The sequence below is a fragment of the Pelodiscus sinensis genome, chromosome 3, assembly GCF_049634645.1.
Source record: "Pelodiscus sinensis isolate JC-2024 chromosome 3, ASM4963464v1, whole genome shotgun sequence".
NCBI lineage: Eukaryota > Metazoa > Chordata > Testudines > Trionychidae > Pelodiscus > Pelodiscus sinensis.
Window position 1 is genome coordinate 77,080,426 of NC_134713.1, and position 12,591 is coordinate 77,093,016.

At 46.6% G+C, this 12,591-nt stretch overlaps 1 protein-coding gene and 1 long non-coding RNA gene across 3 annotated transcripts in view; one reads left to right on the forward strand and one right to left on the reverse strand.

The window, feature by feature from the left end:
• SNX3 (sorting nexin 3) overlaps positions 1–2,663 on the reverse strand; it is a 29,125-nt gene extending 26,462 nt beyond the window's left edge. The window contains exon 1 of the mRNA XM_006123176.3: positions 2,353–2,663. Coding sequence (XP_006123238.2) covers positions 2,353–2,514 — 162 coding nt within the window. The 5' untranslated portion in view covers positions 2,515–2,663. The remainder of the gene's footprint in view (positions 1–2,352) is intronic.
• A 13-nt stretch (positions 2,664–2,676) lies between these two features.
• Positions 2,677–10,421, forward strand: LOC142827850 (uncharacterized). 2 transcript variants are annotated; one of them, XR_012902622.1, is made up of 4 exons: positions 2,677–3,787; positions 7,161–7,604; positions 7,737–7,851; positions 8,472–10,421. It is a non-coding gene; the product is annotated as an uncharacterized LOC142827850 (long non-coding RNA). The 2 variants fall into 2 exon arrangements; XR_012902621.1 differs by lacking the exon at positions 2,677–3,787 and having other exon boundaries at positions 3,824–7,604.
• Positions 10,422–12,591: the final 2,170 nt, after the last annotated feature.

A 12,591-nucleotide genomic window follows, 5' to 3' on the forward strand; every position in this document is an offset into this window, starting at 1 on the left:
CTTCTCTGGGGTTCTAGAGTTAGTGGATTTTATGGACCTCCTTAGACTTGGGCATAGGGACAAAAACAAAGGGTACAGTGTGCAAAACAGGGCTGCCAGGAAGTAGGATAGGCATGGGGTGCAGGATCTGGGAAGGAGGTGGGGTGCAGAAGGAGAAGTTGTGAGTGTGACGTAGTGGGGGTACCTTGCTGGCTACAGCACAGCCCAGCAGGGCAGGGGATGGGTCACTATGCAAAAAGGGTCTCAACCTGTCCCACCAGCTACCCCCCAGGGAGAGGAACAAAGGAAGGTGGAATGCTGCCCCTGGCTGGGGGGCAGGGCTGGAGGAGAGTTGGTTAGTTTCTGTCTGGGAAGCAGGGGAGAAGGAACTGGGGAGGGGGCTGGGATTGTAGGGCCCAGCCACCCCACCCCCCCCATCTCTGGGGGGGGCACTGAGGCCTCTTAGCCCCAGTTCCTGTAACCAGATGACATCTGTGCTGTATCCGGGAGAAGCAATAAACTCCCTCTATTCTACTGGCTGGCGGAGTCTGTTCGTGCCATTACGGGGGGGTGCAGGAGATGGAAAAACCCCAACGCGCCGTCACAGTGAGGTCTAGGTTGGGAGTAGGGTGCAGAAACAGGTTGGAAGTAGGGTGTCTGGACAGGTGGAGGGAACAGCAGCAAGGGAGGGTGCAGCATGTGGCCAGGAGAGAGGGTTCAGGAACAAGGGAGTTTCGGAGCAAGCTAGGGGTGCCAGATCTTTGGGGGGGGGGGAGAGAAAGGGGGAGTGAGAAAATTGGGATAGGATGGTCTGAGCATGAGGAGGGACCTTACCTGGCTTTGTGCCCCCTTGCAGCTATGGCCACAGCCACGCTGTCCCAGCCACTCCAGAAAGAGATCCTTCTGCCAGGGCCCATGTGATCCCGGTCCAGCCCCGTTGCTGCTGTTGACACAGTCCAGGACCACCCTAGAGTTCCTGCTGCAACTGTGGTCTGGGGCTGGCCCCGGGGGCACTGCTGCCACTCAGTCTCAGGTCTGTCCCAGACCATGTAGTGGCACTCTGGGGCCGGCACTGGACCGCATGGGGTAGTGGTTCCTCCAATGTTGCCTCCTCCCACTGCAACCTAACCTGCTGCAGGGAGGAGGCAGCGCTCTCTAGCAGCTGTGTGGGTGAGGAGGGGCAGCACTGAACTCCCTCCTGCATGATGCTGAAGTCAGCTTGCATGCCATATGGTTGCCAGCCTCTGTATTAGAGCAAGTAAAAATCTGATGTGCTGTCTTGTAGTGTTAATGTGGGTGCTCATCTTATAAAGTGCCACATGGTCTTAGTCAAAAGCAAAACGCCAGTTGCAGTTCTATCTGCAGAATTTTATTTATCCAACTCAACAGTCGCTCCCTCCCTTCCAAATGTTAACTTCTTCACGTAGCATACAGATTGGCACCACTATTACACAGCTACCATACTCTCCTCAGAATAGCTGCTAAAAGAAGTTTCCATGCTTCTATCGGCCGACCTCTATGACACCAATATATTCAATCACAACCATCGCCCTGGCAAGCAGATACCTGTACTCAGGAAGATAAGCCTCAAGCCTGCCTGAGCACCACTCAATAGCCTGACAAACTATTGACACCCAGACATGTACAAAACAAAATTGCTGTTAAAAACACAAGCAGTTTGTGCTTACATCTTCCTTCAAGTGAAACACTCATTTCTCACTGAAGAGACAAGGTAGGCAAGATATATTTGGATCAATGTCTGTGGTTGAGAAAGACAAACATTTGAGTTACACACAGCTGAAGAAGAGCTTAGATAAGCACAAAAGCATGTCTCTTTCACCAATAGAAGCGAGCCCAATAGAAGATAGGATCTCACATCTCGCATATCCTGGGACCAACAGGACTGTAACAACATTGCAAACTTACCACTAACACAAATGACCCCTTTCTGCAGTTAAGCCCTATAAAGGCCATTAAACTCCGCCTCCCCCCCAGTACCGTAGGCCGGAATTACGCTTGATCCAAGCCCCACTCCGGATTGGCACAGGACGGTGGAGCGGGAGGGAAAGAGGTTCGCGCTTCCCCCGTAAGAGGTGTGTTTACACGACCAGGCGGAGTTGAAACACCTGGTGCGAACGGTCTGAGGCGCCAATGCAGCCTGCATTGCTCCTGGCCGGGCCAGCCCCTCCGCACCCTGGTGCCAGGGACCCCAGGCCCGTCCCGCAGGGCAGGGAACCGCAGCCCCGCACGGGGGCACTTCAGCCCGGGGGGGGGGGGGGGAGCAGAGAAGCCGTTACCGCGCCCACGCGGCGGGGGCGCAACCGTGGAGCCAGGCTGGGGGGGGGGGGGGTTCACGTTCGCTGCGCCCCTCACCTTGACCCTGATCTCGTAGGTGGTGAAGCGGCCTCGGCCGACCCCCACGGTCTGCGGGTTGCTCACGTCGATCTCGAGGAAGTTGCTGGGCGGCCCGTAGGCGTCGTTCAGGTTCTGTGGTTTGCTCATGAGCCGCCGGGTGTCCGCGATGGTCTCGGCCATTTCCCTGCCCGCCCGCGCCGGGTCCCCCTCCCCAGGCAGCCGGGCACGCGCGCACCCACCGCGGAAACGTCGCGAGCCAACCCCGCCCCTCTCGCCCTCTTATGCTCCAGCAAACAGCTGACGCCCCAGCTACGCGCTGCTACCCAGCCGCCGCCCGGCACAAGCGGATGCGCCTCCCACGCCCCTCATCCGCTCAGGGAATCCCGGGACTTGTAGTACTTCCGATGCCGCCGCACTCGCTCAGAGCGAACACGGACAGGGATAAGAAAACTACAACTCCCATAGTGCACCGGGAGGGGGGGGCACAACAAGCAGGACTCTGCTATAAAATATCTTCTTGGGCCCGCCCGCAATTGTAGGGAAAAGCTACAGGAGCAGGGGGAATAGGCCCAGATCAGCTCCTGGGGCCCACTGCCCTATATTATTTTATGGATAGTGCCAGGAACTTCAGTAGCCTTAAGACTGAGTTCACAGTCTCTGCATTTATAGAGGAAGGGAAGGCCGCAGGCTCCTCAATCACTTTTCCTCCTTTCCCATTGATAGGTAGGGTTGCCAGGCATCAGGTTTTGACCCAGAATACCCAGTGGAAAAGGGACCTTGGAGGCTCCAGTCAGCTGACCTATCTGCTAAAAGTTTGATTGTAGCAGCTGGCTCTACCTGAAGTAGCTGGCATATCCTGCCAGTTCAGAGATGCAGGGGGACTCCACATGCAGCTCTACTATGTCCCACCTGCTGCCCTGAATGTTGCCTCTGCAACTCCCATTGGCTGGTAACCACATCTAATGGGAACTAAGAGGCTAGCCCCTGCAGATGGGGGCAGCATACAGAAACTCCTGGGAACTTGTGAACAGAGGAGCCATTGGGACATGCCTACCATTTCTCAAGAGCTGTCTGAGGGAAGCACCCCTTGGAGCCCACACTCTGAACCCCTTCCCATGTCTGAACACTCTGTCCCAGTCTGGAGTTCACTCTTGCATCCTGAACCCCTAATTTCTGGCCCAGCCCCAGAACCCACACCCTCAGCTAATGCCCTCCCTTCCACACTACAACCCCCTATCCTAGTTCAGTGAAAATGAGTGAGGTGGGGGAGAGTAAATGATGGGGGGAGGGAATGGCTTGAGCAGGGTGGGCCTCAGAGAGGAGGTGTGGCAAAAAGTGGGTCAAGAGTGCTTGTTTTTCTGCTTTCAGAAAGTTTGCAACCCTAATTGTAAGGCTCATGGGAGTCTTTGCAGTCAAGTTGGATCACACAGCATTGGGCGTGATTTCGGTGGAGGTAATGACTATAAAGTGGAGTGTCAAGGTGGAAGAGTTAGCATCTTTTTGTATGATATATGTCATACCTGAATGAAACTTTATTCACATAATGCACAGTCAACCCATGGAACTTGTTGCCAAGGCATGTTGTGGAGGCCAAAACCACAACATGTTCCAAAAAAAGTTAGATAAGTTCCTGTAGGATAAGTCCACCAATGGCTGTTAGCCAAGATGGTCTGGGATGCGTTCTATGTCCTGGGTGTCCCTCTGACTGCCAAAAGCTGGGAATGGATGACAAAGGATCACTCAATGATTACCTGTTCTGTTCATTCCCTCTGAAGCACCCTGCATTGGCCACAATCAGAACACAGGATACTGGGCTACATAGACCATTAGTCTGACCCAGTATGGCCATTCTTATGTTTTTAAATCTGGCTTTCAGGATTTCTACTAGGTGGTTATACGTATTTCTTCCATATGATTTATTGCAACTATCAAAAATCTTCAGGCAGTTAGAAAAATATTTGAATTCTCACATACATGAAAAGTGCCATAAATACAGTTAAAATAACAATCCCGCCTATACTCAAGCCAATGGTATGGAACTTCCCCCGTCTTGCCTGGATCTGGCCCCTGAGGCTCAGGTGAGCCCACCGCGGAGATGGAGCACACAAAATCTAATAGCCTGGGTCTCCCTAGGTTCTAGTGTGCAAGGGTAATGTGGGGAGTATTTTTCTCCTTAATCAGGAGTCATATTTTTCGTTGTTGCTTTGTTTTGGGGGGAGGGGAGTTGTGTTTTTTTCTTCTCTTTTTTTTCTTCTCATGACCCCCAACTGATTTTTCTGTGGATCAGCAGCTCTGAGCCTAAAAAGGTTCCTTCGCTCAAGCGATCTGCCCAGGCCCAGAGCAACAGAGTGAGGGTATGTCTACACTGCCACCCTAGTTCGAACTAGGGTGGCTAATGTAGGCATTTGAAGTTGCAAATGAAGCCTGGGATTTAAATATCCCGGGCTTCACTTGCATCTTGCCGGGCGCCGCCATTTTTAAATGCCCGTTAGTGCGGACTCCGTGCCCACGGCTACACGCGGCACGAAGTAGGTAGTTTGAATTAGGCTCTCTAATTCAAACTACCGGTACACCTCGTTCCACAAACTAGGGTGGCAGTGTAGACATACCCTGATTGCAATATGTTGGCTAGCCTTTGAAGGATATATGCAACGTTAGCAAGGATGCTCCTCATATCTTTGTCATCATGAAACACATGAAATTCCTCCCTACCATCCAAGTCAGAATAATCCCTTTCAAGCCCTCTTCCTAGCAAAGCAATGATGGCACTGTACCCTGAAAGAAATCAAGATAATGTTCTGGCAAACCAGAACAGAAGCAACATCCAATGTCAAGGACTCCTACCATTAGCAATGTGCATTAGGGTATATCTACCCTGCAATGTAAGCCCAGAGTTAGAAGGACCTAAATCAGCTGATCCTGGGTTAGAGAACCCAGGGCTTGAGTGTTGACATTAATTGTTAACCTCGGGATAAGAAATTTCTAACTTGGGCTTGAATCTGGGACTCCAGCATCCACACAGCAGCAGGTCTGCTGATGGGCGCGGGGAGGAGGGGCAAAGGGGTTAACTGCCCCAGGGCCTGGTGCTTCAAAAGGGCCTGGGATTTCAGCTGCTATTTCTGCTACTGCAGCAGTGGCAGTGCTTGAACTCCCAGGCCCTTTAAATCACCACCAGAGTGCCATCTGGTATGCTCTAGGCATTGCTGAGGGTGAAGCAGGAGGCCCACCGTAGTCTGGGCAGTGCTCTGCCTGGCTGCATCTAGACTGGCATGATTTTGTGCAAAAGCAACTGCGAGTATTTGCGCAAGAACACTGACTTTGTAATGTACAAAATCAGTGGTTCTTGCGCAAATACTCTGACGCTCCCGCTCAGGGATAAGCCCTCTTGCGCAAGTATTCTTGCGCAAGAGGGCCAGTGTAGACAGCAACGTTAATTTCTTGTGCAAGGAAGCCTGATGGCTAAAATGGCCATTGGAGCTTTCTTGCGCAAGAGAGCGTCTACACTGGCACGGACGCTTTTGCGCAAAAGCAAATCTTTTGCGCAAAGGCACTTGCCAGGATAGACGCTCTCTTGCGCAAATACTTTTAACGGAAAAACTTTTCTGTTAAAAGTATTTGCGCAAAATCATGCCAGTCTAGACGCAGCCCCTTTGACTGGTTCTGGTTCTTCTGCTGCTGCTGCTGCATTCTCTGCTGTTTTGTGCTTCTACTGCTCCATACCCAAGTCTGCCAGCTCTTTGCCTTTTATACAATTTCTGGCCTTGACTGACTGGCTGCTTTCTCAGTACCAGGTATTAGAATAGATCCTTCTAATGGGGTGACACCCGCTTAGTTAATCAGCATTATGTGTTATCTGAGCTGAACCTACCTGAGATCCTCCGTGTGTCTCCTCCCTTCAGGTATTTTGGCATGAACTCATCCTTACCCTGTTGAAATTTATTTCACCCCGGTCTCCCATCTGCTTTTTGTCAGTTAAGTCCAAATCCTCCATTTTGATTTTTTTAATGTAAAATCATTGCCATTGCCATTTTAGATGTCTACCCATACCTACTCAAAACTTTTACTATTTGTTACTTATCAAAAGCTTTAGATCTTTAACTAAGTACATTTTTATCTAGATTTAAACACTATGATCCTGTCATCACTTTTGTTTCGACAATTGGGGGAGGTGAATTTTGCAATGTTTTCTGCCCCTTTTGCATGCCTTTAGCTGCATGCTATTCTTGGTGCTGCTGATTTTTTTACACAGTATAGAGAAGCTAAAAGCCTCTTGTATTGTCTTTATAATCTTTGAGAAGCCAGAGGTGAACCATTTCTCCCTGAATGGAGCTATGGCAGCGAGGGGCCACTGAATTGGTACACTCAGTCAGACAGTGCAGGGGCAGATGACGATTTTGCGGGGCCCAGGGCAGCACAATTTCATGGGGCCCCCCCTTTGACACGGCCACCCCGCTTGCCCTGCCCTATATCCGCCCCTGAGACAGTGCATCTGCCACTGTTGGAGCTGGATGTTCCCAGTATATGCAAGTCTATACTTTGTGCTTCCACATTATAGACCTGCATGGCCCAATGGAAGAGTGGGAATAGCACCTTTATGAATACACTTGATGCTGGGGTGGGGACTCATTGATTTGGGATAGGGGTTCAGTGCTTGGACAGGGGGCTTGAGTGCCATGCTATGTAGTTATGAATGACATGACCACTTAAACATGGGAGTGGGGATGATTCATAATATGTAAGGAAGTGATTGAAGTGTGGATTGATGTACCTAACTGCTTACTAATTCCTAATTGTTCCCACTCATGTATTTATCTTTATTATTTTAGGTATGCGTTGTATGAAAGTGAAGCAGTGATAGCAATACATTTTCTTGATAGCACAAAAAAACTTAATTTATATACAGTACCTGTATTAGAAAAGCACAACTTTCACTCATTCACAGGCAAGCCAACTGTCATCACACCAATACACCAGAAACAACAGAAGCTTAGGAATGGGGAAGTGCATGAACAAGTGGAAACAGAGAAACCACATCCATGACAGAAATCCCCTACCATTGCAAGTCTCCTTGCTCCCCAATCGCCTTTCCCATCTTTCATGATTTTTCAACACTTGGTGCTAGGGGAGAGGGCTAGAATTGTCCACAGGGATGGGGATCAATATAGAGGACTTCAAGGGATTGAGTTGCCTTGCTCACCTGCTCATGGGACCTGACTGAATGAGACACCCAGCTGTGGAGTTTTCCAAGCTGCTTCTGGACTGAATCCCAGGTAATATCCAAGGGACTTAGACTGTGGTGCAGCATGAGCCACCTCTCTTGCAGCCAGAGCAAGTACTCTTGCAGCCATTATTTATATCAGCTGAGCTCTATCTTCCTTCTTTAGCTTCTGTTCCTATTTCAGGAACTGAAAAGCAGTATAGAAAAGAGAAGGCTAAGAGGGGACGTGATAACAGCCTTCAAGTATATATATGGACTGAGCCGTCAATTGATTAATTTAATCTTCTATGATGCCGTAGGTGAGTGATTAAGTCAATTCTTGATTAGCAAATCTAATTTCAGATGTCACATAAAAGTCCACCATTTGTGGGTGTTGTACACTTTTTGTGGATCTAACACTTTTCTTAAACTGTCTGAATACACCGACTCTCAAAGCATTTGAGAGCCTGTACCATAGTCACCAGAACAATTTGTTGTGAGCTATGATTTCCAGGTCACCAGGAGATATGCCGCATGACTTCAGATTGGCCTTTAAGATATCTTTGTAACGTTTATACTGACCACCAATCAATCACTTTCTATGAACAAACTGACCATAGTGGATCTCAAATCACAGTGTTGTTTCAGGCCAATTCCACTAACCAAATACACAGGGAAGGGTTAGAACTTAACTTCATTTACAAGTTTGATTCTTATCAGAGAGGAATGAATAAAGATATTGGCTGGCTCTGCACAGGACCTTCTACATCCTAATGACTTAACCAACCAAACAATGGGTATTTATAGAGGTGCAAATTATTCTTATCAGCCTCTTGTAATTTGAACAATCCAATTCACTATTTTTTTCTCATCCCCCCCCCCCCCCCCCCGTTCTTTCCCCTCTCCCCACCTTCCCTTATTTTCCCTTATTTATTCTTAGATTTGGACTGTTAATACTCCAGTCATCTGAAGAAGTGAGTTGTACTCAGGAAAGCTCACAACACATTCTACATGTTTTGTTAGTCTTCAACGTGCTGCTAGACTAGTCATTGTTTTTTGAGTTTTTCTAGTTACAAACTAACTCTGCTACTCCTCTGAAATTTTTGACCATAGAAGATCTTCTTCAATATCCACATATCATCCATCTTCATGACATGACCAGTCTAGCAAAACTGTTTGTTCATAAGCATTGCTTCAATGCCCATGACAACAGACAATTAAAGGACCTCCATGTTAGGGATTTTGTTCAAACAATTCACATGGGCAGTCTTCCTGAGACAGCACATATGGAACTGATCAAGTTTCAAAATGTGATGGCGAGATATAGTCCATGATTCTGAGCCATAAAGCAGGATAATCAGGACAACTGCCTGATAAACTGTTACCTTCATATGAAGTTTAGCATCATGGTCATTCTACAAGTGCTTGGTCAATCTTCCGAAGACAGTGCTGGCTTTGACTAGCTGAGCAGATAAATCATTACCAGAGTGTATGCTGGAGGACAGTACGCTTCTAAGGTAGCAAAACTTATCAACAGCCTTAGGGACAGTATCATCATCAGTGATCACTGGAGCACTGGCCTCTTTCTGAACAGACTGGGACAGAACTTCTGTCTTCTTGAGGCTCACAGTGAGTCCAAAGCAGGGAGCAGAAGTAACAAAATGATCAAAAAGCTCCTGTGCATCTTTGACTGATTAAGCCAACAATGCACAATCATCAGCAAAAAGAAGGTCACGGACAGTTGTAGTGAACACTTTGGTGTGAGCCTGAAGTCTTCACAGGCTGAAAATACTATCATCAGTTTGGAACAGAATAGGCACCATATGCCCAATGCACAATCCTTGAAAGCAACTAACAGCATCATTGAAAAGTAGATGCTGAACATGAGAAGAGGGATCTTTCTCCCAATGGTGATAAATAAACAGGTGAGACAGCAGATCAGCTGGTCATCACCAACTTTATAAGTCTCTGATGGAATCGTGTCACTGCCAGGTGCCTTTCCAGATTTCATTTGCTTGACAGCTTTTTGTGTCTCATCAAGAGTGGGCGGAATAATCAGCTGTGAATCATTAGCCCACTGAGGAATCTCTTCAAGAACACTTCTGTCAAAAGTTGTTGTCTGGTTTAATACATTGCGAAAATGTTCAGCCCAATGGTCAAGGATTTTAGCACTGCCTGTAATTAGACTGCTGCCATCAAAGGTGCACTGATGTAGAGCTAGCAATGCATGGCCCATGTGTCTTCAGCTCAGTGATGGCTGAGTGTCTTCAGCTCATCACAGAATGCTTTAAAATCATGTCCATCAGCAGCATCTTGAAGTTTGACTGCTTTACATTTCCATTAGTCCTCTTTCATTTGCCATAAATTGACTTATGCCTTCTGCTTAACTCGAATGTATGCTGATTTCCTGGAGGCACTCTCTTTATTGTTGATCCAGGCAAGGTGTGTCACATGCGTCAAGGGAGGTGGTGGAATCTCCCTCTCTGGAGATATTTAAGAACAGGTTAGATAGACATCTGTCAGGGATGGTGTAGATGGAGCTTGGTCCTGCCTTGAGGGTGGGGGGCTGGACTCGATGACCTCTTGAGGTCCCTTCCAGTCCTATGATTCTATGATTCTATGATTAGGAAAAACATCCTTACTGTCAGGGGATATGTCTACACTACCACCCTAGTTCGAACTACGGTGGTTAATGTAGGCAACCGAAGTTGCAAATGAAGCCCGGGATTTGAATTTCCCGGGCTTCATTTGCATCTTGCCGGGCGCCGCCATTTTTAAATCCTCGCTAGTTCAGACTCCGTGCCCGCGGCTACACATGGCACGGAGTAGGTACTTCGGATTAGGCTTCCTATTCTGAACTACTGGTACACCTCGTTCCACGAACTAGCGGGGATTTAAAAATGGCGGCACCTGGCAAGATGCAAATGAAGCCCGGGAAATTCAAATCCTGGGCTTCATTTGCAACTTCGGTTGCCTACATTAACCACCCTAGTTCGAACTAGGGTGGTAGTGTAGACATACCCAGGATGGTTAAACAATGGAATAAATTGTGTTGGGAGGTTGTGGAATCTCCATCACTGGAGATATGTAAGAGCAGGTTAGATAAACATCTGTCAGGGATGATCTAGATGATGCTTGGTCCTGCCATGAGTACAGCGGACTGCACTTAATGACCTATTGAGGTCCCTTCCAATTCTAGCATTTTATGATTCTATGTTCACAGACAAAACTTCTTCCAAGAATCCAGAAGCACTCACACCACTGCTATGGGGCACTGGCTCTGAGCAAAGCTAATCACCATTACATCCTTTGTCTTTACAATGCCATTGAGGACAGGACATTAAAGTGTTAAAGCTGCCGTGGTGTACTTGTACCTCCCAAGTTATTCCACAAAGTTCCTGGTTACTGATCAGAGACAGCTTTGACAAGTTTACTGTTGAAGCCCAGCGACATAGAAAATTAAAACAAAACAGCCTAGAGAATAAAAAAATCATTCAGACTTGTGAAATTCTTATTAATCTAAGTTTGAGTGACACAGGTTTCTTTCTGTAATATATTTGGCTAAAATCAGCCCAGATTTACCCCAGATTCTGCTGGCATAAACACAGATACAGGACCTCAGCAACAGGATGGCTTTTGGAGAAAGCTACACTAGTGAAAAGCAACTACAAATTCCCTTCTCCAAGGCTGCCAACATGCATCCAGCACAGCCCAAAATGGGAGAAGTCCTGACCAGAAAGGGGACAAGGCCAGATCATCTTCCATTGATGAGGCTGCCATGTGGTCTCAAGAACAAATAAGCTTCTCTCCTCTGGCAGAAACCCAGAAGAGGACAAGTGGAGATTGTACTGCCTTACCATCCTCACGTTCTCCACCCCGTTGGGGTTCAGTGGTTCCAGCTGGCAGAGAGGTGTAATTTACACCTCCCTGGGCAAGCAATAATGAAGCTGAACCATGAGTTTAAATCTGATAGTGAACCCTTAATGATGACCTATATTTTCCCCAGTTGGAGTCCCGTTCTTTGAAACTGAACAAAGGAAGGGAGAAACACTATGGCTGAGGTATACCAAAATATTGCCGGTAAGAATATACCTGTACTGTTCATGGTCTTAACCAAGAGAATCCCCATGACCATGAATGGGGAAATACTTTACATGAATGGAAAAATACTGTTTTGGGAGGCACACACCAGTGTAATTGCAGAACCTTAGGGTTTCAATACAATACATTGACATTTCACAATGTGAAGATGTCCTAGATTATGGTTCACAACACAACAGTAGAATACATGCACTTAAGCTGGCAATTTTAGAATAAATCAAAATGTGCCTTTTTTTACATGCTGTCTTGGATAACAAGGTTAAACAGAGGATCTATTAAGAAAAGCAGTGACAATTTAAATAAATCACATGTTTTTGCTGAAGATTATGCTGTGATTTTCTCCAATTATTCTTGACATTTCACCCATTCATATTGTGATCTGAGTTAATAATGGAAGGGAAAAAAAGGCTCGTCTCCTTGTTTATTCTTTGTTCCCAAGGAGAGAAGCAGTTTATAAAGATAAGTTTTTTTGTTATTTAAATTAATTTTACTGAAGTTGTTTATTTCCTTGTTTGAGTTTCTAAAAATATTGCAACAATTGTAATGCTTCTTTGAGATGTCTATTCAATTCACTGTGATTTGTACTAGAATTCATTGCTAAATGGGCACAGGTGTTGATGATGAACATACCGTACCAGAATGAGTCAAAATCAATCACGGTTCAATAAAGACACACTAAATCAGCTCTTTTAACATGTAATAAAAATGCCATTTTAGATCACTACTAATGTAGGTGTGTATATATAGTACAGAAAATGTATTTTGAGCAACTACACAATTTTAAAATAGTATGTTAGAAAATGCACTTTAATCATTGTTAGTTTTTCCGATATCCTAATTATTTAAAAAATAGTAATTGCATTAAGGACATATTTTGCTTTCTAGCAAAAAGGCAAACTAAGGCACTAAAGTACAGCTTGTAAACAGTCTTATAACAAGAAATTGTTGAGCAGTGTACA